We start from the raw sequence: 22,993 nt of genomic DNA on the forward strand, positions 1-22,993 counted from the left end.
TGGAAGACCAAATATGAAGGCATTAAAGGGGCAGATGGCATCTGGCGGGTAACTGATGGGCATCCTATTGCACCCAGAGCTATTCTCTGCATGCTTGCCCAAGGAGCCCATCGTCTAAACCACTCTGGTACAGAAAACCTAGCACACAGTGTTCTCCACAACTGGTTCGCGCCCGGCATTTATGTGGAAGCCACCAGGATTGCCAACTCCTGCCCCACGTGTCAAGCACATAATCACACGACCAAAAAAAGCCCTCACAAAGGGAGGAGGCCATGGGCCTATCTGCCATTCCAAAGGCTCCAGGTTGATTATATAGACCTACCAAAAGCCTTCCATTATAAGCATTGTCTAGTGGTAATCAACCAGCTCACTGGATGGCCAGAGGCTTTCCCCGCTTCACGAGCAGATGCCTCAACTGTAGTCAAAGCCCTCCTCAGAGACATTGTACCGAGATTCGGATTTCCCGAAGTTATTGAATCAGATCGAGGCTCACACTTTACTGAAAGAATATTGCAAGAACTATATAAAACCTTAGGAATTCAAGCACAGTTTCATACCCCTTACCACCTGGAATCCTCAGGTCAAGTAGAAAGGTTAAACCTATCCCTGAAAACCCTTTTAGGAAAGATCTGTGCCGAAACCAAATTAAAATGGCCTGAAGCCTCGCCCACTGTGTTATTTGCCCTTAGAACTAAGCCATACAAACCCCTAAATCTGTCATCCTACGAGTTGTTGTTTGGTCATCCCCCACCTTTGTACAAAGACTGGCAAAGTCCGCATGTAAGCCTGTTTGGGAGAGATGAAAAATTAACTGATTATGTCTTATCATCACAGCATTCTCTGTTCTCTTCACAGGTCCGCAGCATTGGTACAACCAGTACCCCTTGACACCAACCTTCATCCATACCACCCGGTGATTGGGTGTGGATCAAGAAACACTGACGACAGAACTGCTTAGCACCGCGATGAAATGGACCCTTTCAAGTCCTGCTGACGACTCACACTGCAGTCAAAGTCGCCGAAAAAGAATCCTGGATCCACCATAGCCACTTGAAGCCTGGTGAAGAGCCCGCATCACCAGCACCACCAGATAAGCAAGCTGTAGCCACTAACGTTAACAGAGCAGCCCTAGCCAGAAATAACTGGTTTAGCAGTTTGGCTAGCTCATTTGGATGAACTATTAGTAGATGGCTAAGTTCTTTTTTAACCCTCCTGCTTTCTTGGCTTGCTATATTTGTTATAGTGTGTATGTTTGCATCCTGTATTATCACTTATGTAAGAAAGCTATTTGCAAATGCAACGCAGAACAAGTATGTCATGTACGCTCAAGAATGACAACCCTTGACGTCAGCCACTGAGCTAGAGCTCAAGGCTGAAAGGGGGGAATTGTAAGAGAAAAACGGCAGTATGATCATAAAAAGCACATGACCCTTTTCCCCTACCTTGAAGATCGCCTCTTGCTGACAGTAAGCAAAATGTGTAAACGGCAAAACCGGTCTCAAGCAGCCCAAGCTTGTTCTGTGTATTTTGTAACTTTGTAATGGCAAGCGGAAAAGCCCAAAAGCGCGTGCAACAGTGTAACGCTTAATGTATAAATACCAAGCTGTAAACTCAGTTCAGGGGAACTCTTTGTCCTTGTGACACTAAATGGCCCCTCTGCAGAACAATAAATCCACATGTTGACACTCCCTCGTTCTGTGCTGAATTGATCGTGGCTAGTAACTAGCCCAGAGACAGGATATGGCCAGTGCTCTTCGGTGTATGAACACACCCTTCAGTGTATGGGTGCTACGCAGTAGCTGGTCAACCCTTTTTCCCTGGCAAATCCAAAGGGGGCTGTCTTGAGCAATGTTCCCTTTAAGGAGTAGCAGTCCGTGTGTGTGTTGCTTCGGCCTGGTGTGGGACACTTACTAAAGGTAAGCTCCTCACTCCGGGCATGTAGCAGGGGCTGGGGCCTGGGGGGACCTGGGGCTAAGGGCAGAGGGCCTATGGTCTGGGAGCTAGGGCCAGGGGCTGGGGCCTGGCATGGGCTCTGCTCCCCCACATTGCCTCGGAGCATGAGGAGGCATGTGGCATCAGGGCCGGGGAATGGAGCAGTTTCCCGGAGCCGGCAGAGCCTCACTTGGGGCAGGCTCCTCCTTGAGGTGAGGCAAAGCAGGGATGGAGACTGGGGCTGGTGCAGGCTCCGCTGGCTCTGGGAAACTGCTCCACTCCCTCGACTGACGTCACGTGCTTCCTCGCTCCCCGAGGCAAAGCGGGGGAACGGAGCTCTTCCCTGGAGCCAGCGACAAACTCCCACCTGCGCCTCAGGGAGGAGCTTACCTTCTGTGTCCTACACCTCAGCCCAGCTCCAATCCCAGTGGGGGCACAGCCTAAAAAAGTTTGAGAGTGGCCAGCCTTTTACTTGTGCATGACCACGCACATGCACACCTTAGAGGGAACCTTGGTCTTGACTCCAAAAAGTTGAGAACCCCTCCTCTAGGTACAGGACAGAAAATGTAATTTTCCATATGTAGTACCTGGAACATGGTTGGCTTTTCTAGGTGCTTACTACAAAATAAGTGTTTAAGCAATTTAACAATCCACTTCTAGCATATATTAGCAGAGCTGTAGCCTTCTTTCAGGTAAGGAGCAGATCTGGAATTCCCTACCTGACCAACAAACTCACCTTCCATGAAGAAATCAATGGTTTGGAACTCTGTCTTCTGATCCAGGCATAGTGAAGGAGCCTCAGAAGTCAGAGGGGGATAAAGATGTTGCTACTTCCAGACTGGGTGGGAAAACAGCAGACAAGTAAGGGGCAGTAGCTATACAACAGTGTATGGATTCAATCAGCTGGGGAGTGTAAGGCTCCTGCATTCCAGCCTAGATCAGCTTTGTAAGGCTCAGACAAACTCCTGCCCTCAGTGCACTGACTTAGTTACTGACTTAGTATATTAAGGCCAGCTGATACCCAGCCCCTTCCCTCTGGCTCTGGAGCTGCATTCAAGGAACTCCTCTAGCACTTGAGCTTTGAAGACCAGTCTGTTGTGTAGCAATCTCTGAGAAGCTCTTGTTCCAGCAACATCTCTGGCATCCCTGGTTCCTGACCTGGTCTTTGGCTTGCTTCTGGATTTTGACCTTTGGATTCTTCTTGTAGGTCTGTTTCTTGATTTCTGAACCCCGCTTGGACTTACTCTTGGACTTCGCCCTGTGGGTTATCCTTTGGACTTGGTAACTAGGCTCCTAGTTTCTGACCATAACCCCGTAATCCCCAGCTCTGTGCCTGGCTCTACTTACTAGGCAGGCTGACCTGGTGAACTGTGACATGAAGGAAGTTAGAGCTGCCTATGTTGCAGGGGTGGAGAGGAGGTGCTTATAAATCTAAGCGCATCCCTATACAAGAGGCTATAGAAAAAAAACCAGGACAGCACAAGCGCTATAGAAAAGCCATGGTTACTATTACCAGGTCTGCCAAAATGCTGGTCCTTAAGGACTTTCCTAGTGGTTACCTTCCCTATGAACTCACAGGCATGGACTAGCTCCCTGGACACTGCAACTGGGAAAGCACAGCAGCTGCAGGATTTCCGTCCTTCTTTTTCAGGACTTGACTTGGATTTTCTCCAAACGTAAATGCTACACTATTTGCCTGGCTTGCAGGCACCTGACAAGCTTATTTACTTTCCCCTAGCCAGGGGGCGGGGGCTAAGCCAAGCTTTTCTGGTAGGGCTCTCCTCCAGCAGGCTGGTTTCCATTTTTCTGACCAGCTGTTTGCCTGGATGCTAATGGCAGTGTCTCTGCCAGGAGCCAACTGGCTTCTAGCCCATTCCCTGTCCTCAGACAGCCTCTGTATCCCATAAGGTCTGGCTCTGTGATAGCTTTCTACAATGTGACCTTGGGACTTACTCCCTTAGCTGGCAAAGTTGAACACAGCCTGTCATGCTCCCTGCTGCAGCCGCTTGCAGCCCACGTGGGGCTTTCCTGAGCAGGCACAGGCAGCTCCACATGGGCTGCAAGTGGCTGCATCGCAGGATGGCAGCCATGGGGTGGGCAAGGGGCCGTTTTTCCCCCACACTCAGCACCAGCTTGTAACCCGACCCAGCGCCTGTTGTGGGCTCACCTGTCGGGGTTGCGCAGCAGTGGCAGCAGCTGAGCGGGGCAGAAGAAAGTGGCCCTCCTGCTTGCTGTGCCGGGCAGTGTTTGTTCCTGTTCCCCTCCCAGAGTTTGTGTGCTGGGCAGCACAGAGATGGCAGTGGCAGCCTCACTGCAGCCTACCGCGGTGCGAGCTCCAGGCAGGCAGAAGCAGCAAACGCTGCCCAGCACGGCAAGTGTAGGGGGCCACAGCTGCTGCCGCCATGGTGCAGCCCCAACAGGTAAGCCCGGAGCTGGTTCGGGGCTGGCAGCAGGGGCAGGTTACAAGCTGGTGCTGAGCGCGGGTGGCAGGAAGTGGCTCAGGACAGCCCCACGCAGGCTGTAAGCGGCTGCAGCAGGGAACACAGGCCATGGGGCGGGTGAGGGGCCATTTTCGCCACGCTCCACACCAGCTCCTTCCCTGCTGGGGAGCAGGGGATTGGGGCTGTGCGCTGGCCCTCACCTGTGCTGGGGGGCACTGGGAATGAGCGGGTGCAGGAGCACAGGATCTGCATGGGTGTCTCAGGGCCAGCGCCAGTGAGCCCCAGAGCAGGGCAGCTGGAGTACAGGGGTCCTGGCCAGCAGGGGCCCTATGGAGCTGAGCCAGCTCCCCCCTCTCCCTGGTGGTGCAGCCCAGCCCGGCTCCACAGACCTCTGCCAGCCTGCTCTGGGCCCCACCGGTGCTGGCCCTGGGACATTGGTTCCAAGACATTGGTCCCAAGATGGTGACCAGAGGCTGGGGCACTTGTCAAGGGGCAGGGCTACCAGTGCAGCCCTGGACGGCTTGCCACAACTGGGTAAGCCGCCCTCCGCCTGAAATAATTGCCAGCCCCTGGTCTAAGGACACACACAGACAAGGTTTTTTGGGTCAATCGGGAATCTTTTATTCAACCAACTCAAATAGCTGGAAAAATTCTTCTTTGCAAACTTGTGGGTATAAATACCCTTTGTCCAGCTGAAGCATCCAGAAAGAGCACAGACCAACCACAGATGCTTCTTCAGCCAGATGAAGGGTCTTTATACTTGCAAGCTTGCAAAGTTTTTTTCCAACTGTTTGAGTTGGTCTAGTAAAAGATCAGACTGACCCAAAGACCCTTGCCTGCCATATGGATGCAGGCACATGCAAAATATATTTACTTCCGTGGAGAGCTCAGAGTTGATTTCAGTGGCCGGGACAGACTGCAACAGCACAGAGGGGCCCTCCCTGCAGGAGCAGGGCTGTGAGCAGGCAGGCGGGAAGTGAGAGCGTGCGTGCGACTGGATACGCGTGCGACGATGGGAGACTCTGCCTGGGAGTGTGCGTCTGCGTATGGACATCCGCGCCAGTGTGTGTGTGAGCGTGCGCGGCCGTCCTGCTTGCTTACACGTCAGCCACCTAGTCCTGGGGGCGGCCGATTGCTTCGCAGCGCGCGCAGCCCGTGCCCACAACAAAGATGGCGGCCCCCGGCGCCACTCCCACCCTTAGCAGAGATGTCCTACTCCGCCCCCCTAGGTGGTTCTCGCTTGACTGGCTTGCCCTTGACAAAGATGGCGTCTGCCCGGCCCGTGACTCACTCGGGAGTCCCCGCCGCTCTCCTCTTGTGAGTAGCGTCAAGTGGGGGGAGCTGCCTTTGATGTCATCTAGCAGCACAGTGATGTCACTGGAGTCTCGGGGGGGGGGGAGGGAGCAGGTCACGTGGGGGAGCTTTGGGGCGAGGATATAAGTGCATGCGTTGGGGGGGAGGGGGCGTGTTAATGTGCGCCTAGCAGTGGAAGATCCTAGGGAGTGAGCCGGGTCGTCGGAGAGCGGCAACACACCCTATAATGAATCTACTTGGGAGGGGCTGCTGGGAGATGAGACTGACACCGGGTATGTGGGCTCCACGTGGCAGGGAGGGGTTGGCAGTGTAGACTACGGGGGTACGGGCCATGTGATGGGACTTTTCCCTTCACCCACAGTCTTACCTGTTAGCGTTGCTCCTTTACCTGGTCCTACGTGCTTCCCCCACACTGCCCTGCTCAAAAAGGAGGCAGGTGCTGTGGACTGGGGAGAGCAGACCACCCCTGTGCCCTTGTCCTCAACAAAACCTTCCTGCCTGACCCTTGGCACACAGTCACCTTAGGGATGAGACCCCCTGCACCACATCCTTCAAGGGGGATGGCGGGGGATGGGTAGCTGCAAGAGTCTCAGGACTCCTGAGTGTTCAGGGAAGGAGGCCTGGGGCTTGACTAGCTGCCTTCCTGGGGTCCTTTCCAACCTTCATTTTTTATGATTTCTGTGATTTATCCTTCTCTTGCTGCTCTCCCCACTCCCTCCAGCAGGTTTTTAAGTACCGGTGTGAGTCTGGATCCAAGGGTGAGTGCTGCTTTATACAAAGCTGAAGGGGCTTTGAATGCTCTGTTTGACTTGTGGATGTTTTGCTCCCCTTTGATGTCCAGCGTTGACTTTCACTCTCCTCTGTTATGCTTTTGTTGCGAACATTTGAGAACTTAACATTAAAAGAACATAATGGTGAAATCATCCATTAAAATAAAGCTGCTGGTTGTCCCGCGGTGCTGGAAGAAGGATAAAAGGCAGATCTGGGCCTTGCATTCCAATTCCCCCCCCCCAACACCACCAAAAAGGGACATTTCTGCACAAAATTTACAAAAAAAAAGTGTACATTTTTGGACTAGATTTAATAAGTAATAATTGCAGAGGCTAACACAAGCATGACATTTACAGAATATTTCCTTCTAGCGCATGTGCTGTGGAGAGGCAGGGAGAAATGTTGGTGCTGTGTGGATGTGATGTACCTCATGGGTGTGTGCACAGCTGGGAAAGTAAAACCTCTTGGGTAGAAGAGTCCAGAGGCAGAAAAATATTCTCTAGTCCAGGGGTCAGTAGTGTTTTTGGCTGGAGTGCCAAAAACATCTGAGTCTTAACCCGTGCCTTGACTTGGCATGCCAGGGCCAGATGGTGGGAGAGCCATGAGGGACCTAATCCTCATTGCTGGCAGTGGGTGTGTGTGTGTGCCTCCAGGCAGATGGTGGTGGCAGAGCTGGGGTTACGCTGCTGCAGCCCCTTCCCTGCTGTGTGCCAGGGTTCTGGATCCCAGTGTAGCTGTTTGCAGCCTCCCAGCTGACTGCCACAGCTGGCCCAGGCTCTGGGCAGCCATGGAGCCTCCTGACCGCCTGCTGTGAGCAGCCCGGGCTATGGCAGGCTGAGGAAAATGGCCTTGTGTGCCATGTTCTGCTATGTGTGGTTTGACATGTTCTGACGTGTGCCAGGGTTGATATGATAGTAATTGTGTGCTGAGCAAGGGTAACAGAGCGGGGAGTTGTGCTGAGGAAGTGCAATGGGGTTTATAATTGGTTGTTATATTAACTACTTGAGCTTTGCATAGTATTATTGCACCAAGCACAGTTTTACATACAGTACTGTGTCTTGTGGATATTCTGGTGTATAAAAACAGTGCATCAAATGCCAATGTTCCTACCCATAATATGACATTGCATGCTTAAAATCTTTATGCCTGTCTTTTGGATTTAACTTGTTGCTGTTTGCATGCTGATTGGTAATGTCTGTATGAAATGTGACATAGAGTTCTGTTTTGTTTTTTTAAATCAATTTAAGAGGAGCAAGGTAGAATCATAAAAGGGGAGTATTTTGAAAGAAAGATCCAGATGCAAACAATAGAGTTTGAGGTGTCATTTGTGTAACTTATATTTGTGTGTCTCTGTTTCCACTCTTGGCTCCCATGAAGCATTACTATTTTTCAAGAATTTCCATGTTAACTTTCCTATTCCCATCCTAAAAATGTGCTAAAGCATTCTTCTTTGGTGGAATTTTCTGTGGGTATCTATTTCACTGTTCTTAGATAACTTCATCCACTTGCTTTTAACTGCTTTCATTCTAATGAGTCTCAAATTAACCATTGAGTTCTCCTCTGGTTCAGTGTTGTGTGGCTTACTGTTTCATTGTGGGTGGTTTACCAACATCTCAAACTTGACCTACTGGAAAACAAGTCCAGAATCTTTTCCAAACTCTTTTCTCTGCCTCAACCCTGTATTGTGATTGGTAACTTCAACTCTTCCTCCCTTTCCAACTACTCTGTTTTCAAGTCATGGGGCTTTTTCCTCTTTAATGGTTGTGCTATCTACCCCTTCCTGCCCATCCCCAAGGTGAAATTACTGTGTTGTACTTCATCATTCATGTCTAATCTCCCCCACCTCAAAACCTTTTTGCAATCAGCTGTCTTTCATTCCTCTCCAGTGCCCTGCCAGTTGCTGAAAGCATATCACCCTTCCTCCTCTTTGAATCATATAAATCATCATCATCACCACCATCTTGCTTGTGATGTGGAGTATTTAAACATGTGGAAGGGGTACGGGCCAGTATTTAGATCACCAGCTTGATGTGCCTTATAGGTAGGGATCTACCAAATTCACAGCAGAAGTGGGGTGCATGGCAGGTTCTCTAATCTTTCATGTTCTCCCACCTGCCCCTCTACCCTGCCGTTGATTGGCAGAGGGGCTCCACCACTTCTTCCTGATCAGCAGGGAAGTGAAAACCACAGTTTTTAAGCATGACATGTTTTTTGCCTCCCCTCCTGCTGGGGCCCCTTAGCCAATCGTCAGTGGGAGGCAAAAACAGTGCTATATTTAAAATTGCTGCTCTTGCCTTCCCACTGATCAAAAAGTGAACTGCAAGTGTGGCTCCTCCGCCAGTGAGGGTGGAGGGACACACGGGGGAACCTGGAAAATTAAAGGAGCTGCAGCACACCCCATATTTGCCATGAATTCAGTAGGTCCATACTTATAGGAGATGAAGCATGTGTTCAACCATCTGACTCCTAAACAGCATTTCAAGCCGAGCAATTCAACATCATCAGTCCTGCCTGAAAAGGCTGTTTTTGTTTGCTTTTCATGTTTTTTGGGGTGTTTGCAAATTATGCGTAGCAACAATAGATGGAGAATTTGTTTTAGTCAGTGTTTCATCGTACCTGGGGTGGTCTTAGGTTAAAAAAGTTTCATCTCCAATTGGTCTGCATCCCCAGGTGAATAATAATATATGTCTTGCATAGCATCTCACATTGGAAGATCTGAAGGGGCTTTGCAAAAACGGGCCAGGCCTTTTGTTCCCCCTTTTTTTAGAAGAAGTTTGAATCTCAAAGAAGTGAAGGCCAGAATTTTCAAAAGCATGTTTGGATTATCTGTTTTGGGGTCCTGACTTTAAAAGTCCTTGGCCCTGATTTTTGGAATTCCCAAGTGCCCATAGTTTCATTTGAAATCAGCACCTCCAGATGCTCAGGACCTTTAAAAATGAGACCTATGGTATTTCAAGCTGCATATGCCAAAACCTGAGACACAGTAAGTAAGTGGTCAGTTCTGAAAATGATTACTAGTGACTTGCCTAAAATAACACAGTGACTTTAATACTGTCTCCCTAGAATATATTTCCTGGAAAAGTTTTGCCTCAGCATGGACAGCTGTTATTACACCCTGTTAGTTTTAACATGGCTGCATCAGACCATAATTAAGTAGGTATCGTATGGGAAAGCCATATTCTCACAAGGGTGTAGGTTGTTTCACAAGAGCATGTAGAGCTAGGAAAGGATTGCATCTGCTTCAACATTTTGGAATAAATGAGAGCACACTTTGCAGTTAGTAATGCAGATAAGAGCTTTTACAGGAAAGCATGCCATCTTATCCATGAGGCCTTCATCACTGTAAAAAAGATTCAAGGACACTGTGTAATAATGTGCTACTTCTGTTTCCTAAAAAAGAACCTCCCCTATCCCATGCTTGATAAACAGTGACGTATGTGTCAACTGTTTACTTGAAGTAACATACCTAGTTTGAAAGGTCATACTGATTTGGTAGCATGGTCAGCTGATGCAGAATATCTAATCAGCCTGTTTATTTCATTCCAGCAAGATGAAACGTACAGATTTCTCAGAAGGGAAGACTGTATGACAAAGGTTGACCACAAACGTTGATGACCAGTTTGCCTCTGGACACTTCCCCAGGGCATGGTTGGTGATCTCTTCACAGGTACAGTGCCAATGAAATAGTGCATCCTTTCTGTACACTTGAGAAAGCTGAAGGCCCAGATTCTTAGGTTTTGGCTTATGCGTCTTGAAATACCTTAGGCCTAATTTTTAAAGGTCCTGAGTATCTGGAAGTGCTGACTTCAAATGAAACTATGGGTGCTCAGCAGTTCCAAAAATTAGGGCCAAGGACTTTCAAAGTCAGAACCCCAAATGGAGGCCTTGATTCCACAAAAAACTTATTTAACATACTTAACTTTGTCCTGCAAGTAGTCTATCTGATTGAGTGGAGCTCTAACATGGGCCCAGACCTAAGGACAACTGAGGCCTAAAAGTGGCTTTTTAGCAGGATAGAAATACAAATATTAGCATTGTAAACATAATAGATATATGTAACACAAGCAGTGCGGAAGGAGGATGCTGATATTTAAAGGAAGCTTTTTCCCTTGTCTTTACTATCCTAACAAACTAGTATCTTGAGGAAAAAGCAGTGAAGGAGAAAACATCTTTTAATACTTACTGCTTTCACACTTTGTTTAATGGAAAAAAAAATGTGTGTGAAGTGACCTTGCCTGCCTGTCTCATTGGGGCAAGGAAACTGATCTGCTACACTGTTAGAGCCAATATCATCACTCAGTTCATTAGCAGGTGTAACAGAAGGACAGGTTCAGCAGCATTCTGCAAAGCTTGATTCAATGTTTGTTCTGTGTGAAAGGTACAGGTATTGGATGGATTTTCTTCCAGAAAGACGTACATCTAAGTTACTTAACTGGCCTTTCTTGCTCTTGTTTCTCATAGTTTTTGATGAATTTATCCTCAAAGTATCCCTATGAGGTGTGGAAGTACTTCTTTTTTCATTCTGAATAGAAGGGAAATGAGTCACAGAGGGACTAAGAAAGAGATTCTCTTCCACCTGTTAGGTATCTAAGTACAATTCTAGTCCATCCTATTCAAGTCTTGAAAATCCATTTGTTTTTATAACACAATGATCTTGCATTTAAAATTGAGTCTGAAAAGCAGTTAGGAAGAGGAGGACCTACCCACCTTTTGCATTAACTGTTTTTCAGGGACTCAAGCAGGGTGGAATAGAATCATATTTAGGCACCTAAGTCTACTTACATGTCTAATAGGTAGAATAAAATTTGGCCCTAAGTGACATGTGCTGGGTCACATAGGACGTCTGTGGTAGAGCAAAGACGTAAACCTAGGTCTTGTGTGTTCCAGGCCAGTGCTCTGGATTACAGACAAAGTGAAGGAGAAAGGAAATGTTATTTTATTTCCATTTTAGAAGCTAGGTACAGAAATACAGAAAGCTTAAGGATATGTCCACATCAGTGTTTCTCAACCTTTTTAGACTCAAGGTACCCCTCCACAACTTCTTTGAATCTGTGACCCCACAGTTAAAGACCACTGTTGTATTGCCTCAGTTTACCTACTTTATCTAATACACCCAATGCAGGCAGGAGTGCCCTCTCCTGTCAGAACTTTATCCAGCTCCAGCCCAGCGTGTACCTTGTGTGGGATGGTGCGAACTGGTGGCAGCAGTGGTACAGGAGCCTGGATGCAGCTTTTTATTTGTGCCTGATACATCATGTGTTTGAGCATCATACACTTTCACAGCATGTTTAGAACCTTATCCTAGGTCCATTTGTTGTCACAGATACAATAAAAGAATGGGGAAACTAAAAAGAATTGACAACAACAGCCCTGAGATCTGAAATGAGATGGAGAAGCTGATACCACTTCAAAGGAAGCATCCCAAACCACAAATAGGGGGCAGCCCAGCATCTGGACATAGCAACTGCCTTTGACAGTTCCCAGTATGCGAGCAAAAAAGTCTGATCACCACTGCAGGACAAGGCTGACACCTCATTTAGTGCATGGGTACAGGGAACTCATTCCAGATCCACAGTAAACCTACAGCTAGAGGAGAGGGGTCCAGAAGGTGTGTGCAGAGCTGGACCAGGAAGCGGGGGGGGGAGTACTTCTGTTTGTATTGAGTTTCTCTGATAAATCTAATGCAGGCAGGAGTGCCTGGTTCTGTAGCAGCTGCTAGAAATGGAGGTGCATGGGTATGGTGACCATATGATTTTTGAGGAAATCTGGAACACGGTGTTTCAAGTGAAGGCAGAGCGGCATGGTGCACCAGGCAGGTACTGCTGCTGCTGTGTGGGAGCAAAGTGGGTGTACTGGAACAGTGCCCAACCCAGCCCAGTTTGCCCCCTACCTCTAGCTGCTGTACAGGAGGAGCCGGGCCAGGCACATGCAGGTGTCTGCCTGCCTAGCATGCCATGCCACTCTGCCTCCTTGCTGGACCCGATGATTCTTCGGGGTCCCTTCCAGCCCTGTGATTCTATGATTATGATTCTCTTACTGTGCCTCATGCCTCTGCCAGCCTACCTCTGTCTGCAGCAGCACTGCTGATTTGGGTGGAGAGGGCACATGCCAAAATACAAGTCCACCTATGGCACTGATCCTAGGACTCTTGTTTCAGTTTTCACCAACCGGCTGGGACACGGGGACAGCTTATGAAATCTGGGACTATCCCAGCCAAACTAGGACGCGTTGTTACCCTGTGTGTGGGGCATTTTCACTTGGCTGTAGTGGCAGTGGCTCTGGTGTCACAGAATCCTTAAAGAGTCTTGTTGCAACCCAATTGAGAAGCACTGATCTATACTGTAAAGTTCAGCACAGTGCAAAGATATCCAAGCTAGCTGCAAACAAACTAGCTTAGATATTGGCAAAAGGCTAGCTGTGGGAGCATGGAATTCCACATTAGCTAATTTACCTTGCTGCAAAGGGTATTGTTTAGAACTGACTTGGGTTTATCTGCATAAGCACTACACAGCATATACATGCCATAAGTCATTTTCCCAAGGCCACACAGGAGAAAATTAAATCAGAGCTCCTAAGTTTTAATTGTAATTGGTGATTCAACCTTCATTTAAAAGCATCGCTCTTCACTCTTTTAGGACTACTCAGGTTCTTCTGTCTCCTAAATTCCCTGTGTCTGTTCACCAGTGCCTTTTGCCATTAGGTTTGCTGCTCCAGGGGTATGAAAAGGAGAAAGAGAAGTGCTTGATTCTTCTTAGCAGCAATGAATAAAGAAGAGGTGATGGAGCCCCCAAGGTGTTTGTGTATGTTCCCATTAGTCCAAGACCGAGAGCTGTAATTTGAGGCTTCTTGTGATGGAATAATTAGTCTTCAGGGAATGCTGGAGACTCCTTGGGACTTTACTGAATCTACTGAATAGCTTTTTCCATTGTGATAATGTCTTTTGGGTCTAATTATAGCTCATCTCCAAGTTGTAAGTCAGCTAATGTTGGTACCACCTGGATATGAGGATTGTCACTTCAGTCTTTCCCATCTAGGGAGGTGTAGTGCTGTGGTTACTCTTTCCTCCCCCACTTCAGTTCCTCCTGCATTCCTGCCATCTGAGGGCCAATTGTGCCTGAGCGAAGCTGCCCTGCTCTCTTACCAAGGCTGGAGCAATTGACAGTGCCTGCTGAGTCAACTAAAGGCCCAGTCATGATGGAGCAGAGCTGTCTGATCTCTCTTCCTGAACAGGGTGCACAGCTGGCAGCCCTACTTGAAAAGTCGATAATACAGATATAATGGCTTGTAGTTTTGGGTCATTTGGAAGTGGTAATTTGTGGAGATTCCTTCAGTAAATGGCTGCTTGCGAATGCAGGGGACTGGACTTGATGGCCCAGGAAGCTCCTTGTAGCTCTGTATTTCTATGAATTAGATGCAGCAACCCATAGGAAACATTTTGTTCTTGTTCATTCCTAATGATTTGATGTGAACCTGGGGTTGTTAATATCCTCTGCCCTGCATGGGCATCAGTTTTTACAATGTTTTTTCCTTCTACTAGTGAACATAATAGTGCTTCATTTAACTGTGCTAGTAGAGTGAGGGGGTTCATTGACACAGCTATTACTTGAGACCTCAGTCTAAAGAGAGGACTCTAAGAATAGGCTTCATTTTAACCATGGATGTAGTTTTATCCTAGTACTCATATGCTTATTGTTTGACATGGACCTATGTGCTATCCTGGATTTGGTTTGAATGCATGTTGTAGGGAGCCTTTAAGTATGTCAGACTTGAAGTTGAGCCTTCCAAAGTAATTCCCTTGGCTGTGATATGTGAAGTCTTCTTTTTTCTTATTGCCCTTTTCTCTTCATAGACTTGTCCTTGTTTAAATCAATCAATAACTAAATGCTGAAATAATTTCTATTTGATCACTAAGACTGTGACACAGCATTGGGCCATCAGATCTTCTGGACTTGCTTTTGTTTGGATGTTTACACTACAGAAAAGCATTTGGAACTTAGTAAGATTTGTGTTTTTCACAGCAGTGAAGCCATGGAAGGAGATGATACATCATTAAATCACCTGTCAGAAGAAAACAGCATAGTGGACCTACCATCCGCGTATGACCTCGCTGACAATTTTCTGCCGCAACACAGTGCTGAGTTCAGTGATGAGCCTTTTAGTTCTGTGCACACTTTTGCATCATCAATATCCACAGGTAATCACCAAACTAAATGTTTCTTTTTATACGTATTCTTCCATCAATCAGTAAAGATCGACTCAAGCATCACGCTGTTTGAACAAGACACAAACAACATACTGAAGTTTGATGTCAGTGTTTCTGTGTATGAACTGTATGCTGTTTTCTGAGCTGCAGTAAGGACCTCTGTGACAAATGTATTTAGTAAGGACCTCTGTGGCACAGCATGTGCTGTGAATGGATGACACACTTGAGAGCAATTGAGAGGTTACTGTCATATCCTCATGTTTTGAGAATGTTGTTTTCTAATGTTAGTGTCTTCTTGCAGAAGGGAATTATTGAGGCTGGCACAGAAGCAATCATAATGCACTCACAGATGTCAACAAAAAATATTACCTTGCATGATTACAGCCAGTATGGAAATATTTTGCAAATCCTTTTCTCTATTTCCACACAACTTCAGTATTGTCTTTGAAATACTTTAGGACAAGTGTTCTGATGCTTATTTCCTTTATCTTTTTTAGCAACTGTGAATGGCTAGTTGTCATAAGCTTGTTGTGGGTCTGATCATACCAGTGATTGAGAGACAGCAAATTCTTTGGGTTTTTCTCTACCCTCCCTTTCCTCCAAGTCTTAGATCACATCACATGGTCTATATTTATCTCCCACTCCACTCCTGATCTAACATTTGTTAGGGTGAAATTTGTAGTGATAGGGAAATCATTTTACATGGGGAAATAGCAGGGGCTCAGTTGTTTGTGACTTTCAGATATTTCCAGTTATAGTATGCAAGTCAGGGACAGGCAAAGTATGGCTTGCAGGCCGCATCTGGCCTGCGAGGCCATTCTATTCAGCCTGCAGGGTCCCTAAAATACTTAGAAAATTAATATTAATCTGCCCTTGGTTCCAGTCAAAAATGACAGGATGCGGGGGCAGTAGGACCCAGGGGAAGCCCTGGCGGGCTCCTGCAACAGCAGACCCTGCCTGGCCCTGCCCTCCCAGCTGGAAGCCCCAGCAGGAGCTTCTGGCCTGGGACCACATGGCTGCCCCGCGAGGGGAACCTCAGGTAAGGGGGAGAATGGTAGGGGAGGATCCCCAGGAAAAGCTGAGCATGGGGAAAAGCACCCCCTCCCCCTCCCCGTGGTCGGTGCTCCCTGCTGCAGCCAGTCGCTGCCCGCGCAGGGCTATTATGAGCAGGCACAGGCAGCTTCACATGGGGTGTGAGCTCTGGGCAAGCAACAGCAGCAAACACTGGCTCATGTGGCAAGCGGGGGTGCTACTCTTCTCCATGCCGAGCAGCTTCTCCCATTGCGGCGCAGCCCCAACGGGCAAGCCCGGAGCCAGCACAGGGCCCAGGCTGGCTGCAGGGGTGGGTTATAATCTCGTGTGGAGCATGGGGAAAAGCAGCCCCTCCCTCGCCCCATGTCTGGTGCCCTGTGCTGCAGCCACTTACAGCCTGTGTGGGGCTGCCTGTGCCTGCTCACAATGGCTCCGCGCAGGTTACGAGCAGCTGCAGCAGGGAGCTCTGGGCATGGGGTGGGGAAGGGGCAGCTTTTCCCCATGCTCAGCACCTGCTCACTGGCAGGAAAGCAGCTGGGAGTTGGGGCTGCACACTGCCTCCCGCCTGTACCACGGGGCTGGGGAGCACTGGGAGTGAGTGGGTGGGCAGCCAGCAGGAGCACAGGGCCTGCACCGGCAGGGTCCAGAGCAGGGTGACAGGAGTACACGGATCCTGGGCGGCAGGGGCTTTATGGAGCTGGGCCAGCTTCCCCCTCTCCCTGCTGGTGCAGCCCAACCCGGCTCCACAGACCCCTGCCAGCTTGCTCTGGGCCCCACTAGTGCTGGCCCTGGGACATTAATTCCAAGACATTGATTGGGACATTGGTCCCAAGATGGTGACTGGGGGCAGGGTATCTGTCAAGGGACAGATGTGTGGCCCTTGACAGCTTGCCAAAACTGGGTAAGCGGTCCTCTGCCCAAAATAATTGCCCACCCCTGATGGTAAGTGCTCTGCTTTTGTCCTCAGATGCAGCAGCCCCACGTTGCTGTGTGTACAGTTCTTGTGCTGTTCCTATTTGCTATTTGCAAGAGTGACTACGTAACTCAGTGTATCGTATTTTGGTGATAGGGGAGATATTTGGATGTTTTCAATCTCAGCACCTTCATGTGATGTTGAGTCTGAAATGCATCAAATCCTTCTTCAAGGGTTAAGAAGGATGTAGCAATTAAGTTTAAATGTCATGGATTAAAATCAACTGGTGGAGAAGTTTGCTTTTGCAAATGGTAAGAAAATAGATGTGTTTCTTCAGTTTTGTAGGCAGAACTGGTGAAATCCAGGTAAAGTGTTTATTGGCTTTGGGGATTTAAACTATTTGGAGGAAGTGTTAACTCCTGTCCTTTTTCCTCCTTGTGTTCTCTGACACTGATAGTTTGCCCAGTCATTATTTAGACAAGTATCAGTCTTGGTAAAGTTTAGGCACATTTCTAACAGCAGGCTGGAATGGGCCAGTGCTGAGACCTGGTGGCCATCACTGCCTCTCCACACTGCTCAGCTGTGGTGCAACATGGGTGAAGCCCCTGACCAACAAAGTCTCCTGGCTCTGTGGGTTGGACACTGTGATATTACGGGCTGGATTCAGCCTATGTTTCATAGGCTGCTGACCCCTGTACTAGTCACCCTTGCAATGACATCTTCTGCTTAAGTCCCCGAAGACATCATCAAGGTAGGTGAAACATATCACCAAGGTGAATTGTTAAAGACATAAGCAAAAAGAGATTATTAATTGTTCAGGAAAACTTTACTTGTTTGAGAGCAGGTTAATACTTCTTCTCAATATGTTATCTAATTTCAAAGAGAAAAAAACAGTTGCTGGTTAAGGGAAGCTGTATTGCCATAAAGCAGTGTAAAAAAATTACAAACTATCTGGACCACCTTCAACATTGTTGACATTTTTGTCAATGATCTTGTCCAGGTGTTCGGGTTTTATATAGATAGAGATTTGCTCAACAAAATGAAATGTGGTAGTGTTTGATTATCAAGCCTGCGTAGTTTTCTTTGCTGCCAGTATGACGCATCCAGAATTGTCTCAAGAAACATAATCTATGGATTAAAGATATCAGTCTTTGCTCTGTTTCTGGCATTGAGAATAGGAGCTTTGGGGGAGGCCACATAACCTCTTGGCGTATAGATACACATGATTTTTTTTTGAGCCATGAGCTGTTTTATATCCTGTAATCCTCATGTTCTGGTAATGTTAAGGAGTTTTCCCATTTGTAAGAATATGTTTATATATTTCCTTGAGTCTAATAAGAGTATTCTGAATGCATACTTTTCCCTGCTAGTTTGGTGAAATTGCTCTGACAGCAAAATCAGCTAAAGTGAGTTAAACAATGTTGAACAATAGGTTTTGTGTAATATTTTATATATGTATTAAAAATGCTGGGATCTTCTGCAACAGGTGCATTGGTGAGTTGTTTGCTCACATCCTCGTCAGCATAGGTGTGACTCTCTTGTATTGCTGACAAATGGGTTATGATTATTCTGTAGTCCAGGAACTGTTTTTTGAGGCTGACCAAGCTTTTATCCAGCGAGCCCATTGTGATAGCTGGAAAGACAAGGACAGGCTTCCTCAAGCTAATGAAAAATTCTGCTGTATCCCATGAGTTGTCTATAATATACATGTGGAATGTGTATCTCTGTTACATTATGTAGCAAATTAGTACATAAGGGGCTGAATCCTGTATCCTCATAGAACACCAATGGATAGCGCTGGGAGTTTTGCTTGTGCAAAAAATGGAAGTTCAGATTCAAGCTGCTGCTGCTTGTTGTTTCTGTAACAGGGACACCTAGATGCTTCTCTTGGAGCCAAATTGTGAAGGGCAGCACATAAGAAAACAAGACAGCCTAAAAAAAATTATCTGGTCTCATGGACTGGATGAGTGGTATGGGACTGGTCCACGGGCTGGATGACTGGTACAGGGATAGCCCTCCCCTCTCACCCCTAACATGCCAGACCAAACATCCGCAACATCTATTCTGGCCATTCTGGAACTGCACCATATGCAGCGCCCACCCGTTACCAGCAGCAAGTATCCCGGACTGGCTGGAGTGGGCACCATGTGTGGTGCTCACCCTGGGATGTGCACTGCATGCAATGCTGGAGCGGGAGCTGTGGGCACTGGATCCACTAGGCAGATGGGAACAAACCAGCTCGTAGAGCAGGTGTCACATATGGCATGGGTCCTAGAACTACTGGGGCAGGTGCCACATGTGATTTGTGTTCCAGGGCTATCATTTCGGGCTGACCCAGCGTGCACTGCATGCAGCATGTGGGTAACCTTGAGACCCAGGGGCAGCACTGTGGACTGGATGATGGAGCTCGGCAGACCAGATCTAGCCTGTGGGGCATGTCTTTGACATGCCTGGTCTAAACAACTACTTGAAGACAATTTTCTGTCATGTGTCTATGAATAATAGTTTTACTCCATGTACCTTACTCTGTATAACAGCAACAAATTCATGAGCATGCTAGTTTGTGCAGGAGGCTTCTGTTTTCCAGTTTCAGTGGCTTAACCTTACCTCGGTCCTGAGTTACTATGGGTACAGGAAGAATAGACTGCACTGAAAGCCAAATGCCTCATTTAGCACAGACCTTCCTGGATAAACAATCCTATCAGGAAATCATAGAGTTACAATCCTACCTTTCTTCTCTACCCACCACCACCTACTCCCCTTCTCATTCAATAGTGAAAATTTCTTCAGTTCTGAGAGATTGAAGCTAAGAGCAGTGGTTCATGATAGCTTGTGCTAAATGGAGGAACCTGGTTTAATATTAGCATTTTAAGTGTGGAGACTGGTTCCTCTTTGGGCAACAGGAATGACAGATTTTATAATTATGTTATTAAATGTTATTTTCAGTGCGTCAGGCACAGGGGCCTGTCTTGCATCAGTGCTAGTGTTTTAGCACATATAGAAGGCATTAGTGTCTCTTTGGGGCTGGACCCGATGATCTCGCAAGGTCCCTTCCAGCTCTAATGTCTATGAAACCCTTCATAGCGGTGGTGCAAAGAAAATAGGTAGGCTAGGTATAGACACTCAGAAAGCCCGAGGTAGAATCAATCTAAGTTAGGTGGTTTTCTTTAAGTGGCATAGTTTAGATCAGTAGCAAACACCACACATTTGCACTTGGTTGGGGGAGGGCAAATATTAAATCAAATTCCTCCATTTTTAAACCAGTCTGTGCACTGAACTTCTATTCTGTTATGGATATAGCCCAGTTTCTGATCACTTATACCAGTAAAACTGTAATGCCTGTACCTGGCTTTAAAGTAGTATTTTTCTGGCAGATGTCGCATGCACTGGGTGGATATTGAATTAATGGTATATCATTCTGCCTTCAGGCAGCTGGAATTTATGTATGCATACTGCCTTTGTCAGAAATAGTCACTGTCAATAACATAAGGAGGAAATATTATTTTACTGGGAGAGAAATGTCTTGTAAGAGCAGTAGAGGAAACTGCACTAGCCAGTATAATCATGAAAACAGCAATCCCATGGAAATGCTAATCCAGTTCCATGTTTCATATGAAGAGGGAAGGGAAGAAGTTCTTCGCTATGAGAGTCATGGACTTGTTGAGGAGAGCTTTAAACTAGGCACGTCTTGGGGGCTGGGGAGAAGGTTTCACTGCCGGACTTGAAGCCACAAGGACTCAGGGGAAGGCATTCAAGCAATGGACAATCAGACATGTACTGACATCTTGAGTCACAAGTGGCATGACAGTAAGCCTGAGGTGGCTAGGGGAGAACTTGGGTGTCTCTTTGGAAATGCCAGAAGCATGGGGAACAAACAGGAGGAACTGGCAATCCTTCTGTCTGATGAGAATTTCGATTTGATTAGGTTGACGGAGACTTGGTGGAATGACACACATGACTAGGCAGTGAATATTGAGGGCTGTAGGCTCTGTAGGAAGGATTGAGTTGGGAAGAAGGGAGGAGGTGTGGCCCTGTATGTAAAAGAGTGGTACCCCTCCCTGCAGGTCACGTTTGGGAGCAGGGAAGGGTCCCTTGAGACCCTCTGAGTCAGCATACAAGGGGGACCAGGAGAAGGAGAGGTGATGGTGGGAGTCTACTACAGGCCTCCCTCCCAAGAAGGAGAGTGATCAGGTATTCTCCAGAGAACTGACTGAGGCAGCTAGCACTAGAGACATGATTGTTATGGGTGACTTCAACTACCCTGACATCTGTTGGGAAGATGGCAACAATAGGTGACCTGTTTGTGACGCAGGTAGTAGAAGGGCCTACTAGGGGTAAGGCTACTCTGGATTTAGTGCTGGCCAAAGGAGAGGACATTGTAAGCAACCTAAGGATACTCTGGGAGATAGTGATCACGACCTGGTTAGGTTCACCATTCACTGTAAGACTGGGAAATTAGTCAGCAAAACAGAAGCCCTGGATTTCAAGAAGGTAGTGTGTCTGTCTTGCTTCAGAAATCTGCTCATGCGCCACCTTGGCACGGGCACCTGATGATTAGGTGTGGGGAGGCTTCATGCAACCTCCAGCAGGGGCCTCAGTCACCCCAGGGAGTACCCCAGAACTCACCAGCCACAACTTTCAGTGGTGGGGTCTCCCATTGGAGGACCCTTGAGGTCATTTGTTCCTCCTGACAGATATTTGTGGGGCTCCACCTCCCCTACACCCCTTCCATATGCCAGATTCCAACGGACCACCTGATCTTGGTGTGGCTTGCCCTCTGGTCCCAATGGTCCTTACCTGTCATGCCCTCCTGGTATCGGGTCTTATTCTTTCCTTACCAGTGGACTGCAGGTCCATTGTATGTTCACCCCCCCGTGGGTCTTCCCCTTCCGCTCAACGCTGACTGAATGTCGATTCTTGTGCGTGGCTGTCATTTGTTTTGTTGCTCAGACCTCATGGTGTAAGGTTACTGTCCAAAATAAGAACAACACAAAACAAAGTAAAAGACAACAAAGGACTATGCACAGGCAAGAAGGAACAGAAGGTAGGGCACAAAGAAAAAGAAGGCAGATTTTAAAAAAAAAAAAAAAAAAAAAGGGGAGATCAGACTGAACAGTATTTTTTTCTCTCCCTGCCCTAGAGCCTGTGCCTGGCTGTGTCCCCCGACACTGCACCACACTCTGCTTCAGGTGAGAGCTCCCTCTGCTCCTCTCCTAGTCAGTTCCCCTCCTACCATGTGGCACTGTGAGGGCCTTGTGTGTGGAGCTTCTGCTGCCTCCAGCGCTGCCACTGCTTGTCCCCGAACGGAGTCTCCCATACGCCGGTGCTGCCTGTGACAGGTGTGGAGGCTTTTTGTAGCCACTGCTGCCTGGGGCGTTCCCTCCCAATTTGGGACTTTCTTCTACTTGCCAGCGCGAAGAGCCTTCATAGCCTCTGCTTTATCTTCCTGTTGATGCCGGCTTTTATCTCTGCTCGCCGGCAGTCATCTGTAATGTCACCCAGCGGCTCCAGCTGTATATAAGCACAGCTGATTAACTGTGCGGGCTTTTCCCCTTGGCATTGTTTGTCTGGAGTCCTGAAGTGGGTAAATAATCTTTGATTTTGGGGTCTCTCCTCTGGCGTTGCACAACCTACATGTTTGTACCCCTGGGACAGGCAGACTTTGGCAAACTCAGAAGACTAGTTGGAAAGGCCCTCTGTAACCAGCAGCTGGATGACTTGGGAGTTCAGGAGCAGTGGTGCTTCCTTAAGGAGGCAATTCTTGAAGCTCAAAAACAAGCCATCCCCAGGTGGACAGAAAGCTGGAAAGGAGCCAAGAAGTGCCTGTTTGGCTCGACAGGGATGTTAGCAAGCTGCTGAAAAAGAAGGAAAAAAAAAAAGAAAAAAAGAAACATATAAACAGTGGAGGAATACAGCAACTTGAGAGGAATACACCCGTGTAGTCAGGGCCTGCAGATACGAGACATGGAAGGCTGAGGCAGGCATGGAGATCAAGCTGGCAGCCAGACTAAAAGACAACAAATAGTCCTTCTACAGATACATAGAGAGCAAGAAAATGTAACTATTTTATATTATTTAGCATATAACCGTTTTATATTATCTTTGTATAAAGCATAAATTTTATATTATTTTCTCTTTTTTGTATAACTGCCGTGTGGCACTTTCACATTTATGTAACCTTGAGGCCTGTGCTGTTAACCAAAGCAAGTGCCTGGTACCGCTTTTTGTTGCCTTGCAGTTTTACTGTTAGTCTAAACAAGTGCCTGGTACTATGCTCTGCTGGCAGTAGGCCCCATACCTGTACGCTATAAATTTTACCTCTTATCTAAAAAGTGTCAGTATTGCAGGAACGAAACTTGTGTAGAAAATCTGCCTAGTAACTATTAT

General features: G+C 47.4%; 1 protein-coding gene across 4 annotated transcripts in view; it reads left to right on the forward strand.

Annotated features, from left to right (window-relative positions):
- The first annotated feature begins 5,580 nt into the window (after positions 1–5,580).
- Positions 5,581–22,993, forward strand: part of CUNH20orf196 (chromosome unknown C20orf196 homolog) — an 85,505-nt gene continuing 68,092 nt past the window's right edge. Inside the window, exons 1-3 of one of the 4 annotated variants that reach the window (XM_019549070.1) lie at positions 5,581–5,690; positions 10,005–10,125; positions 14,477–14,652. In XM_019549070.1, the coding sequence (XP_019404615.1) occupies positions 14,487–14,652 (166 nt within the window). In that variant the 5' untranslated portion in view covers positions 5,581–5,690; positions 10,005–10,125; positions 14,477–14,486. The remainder of the gene's footprint in view (positions 5,691–10,004; positions 10,126–14,476; positions 14,653–22,993) is intronic. The other 3 variants (XM_019549071.1, XM_019549068.1, XM_019549069.1) reach the window with 3 other exon arrangements.

Source organism: Crocodylus porosus, unplaced genomic scaffold (genome assembly GCF_001723895.1).
Source record: "Crocodylus porosus isolate Cpor-Errol unplaced genomic scaffold, CroPor_comp1, whole genome shotgun sequence".
Taxonomy (NCBI): Eukaryota; Metazoa; Chordata; order Crocodylia; family Crocodylidae; genus Crocodylus; species Crocodylus porosus.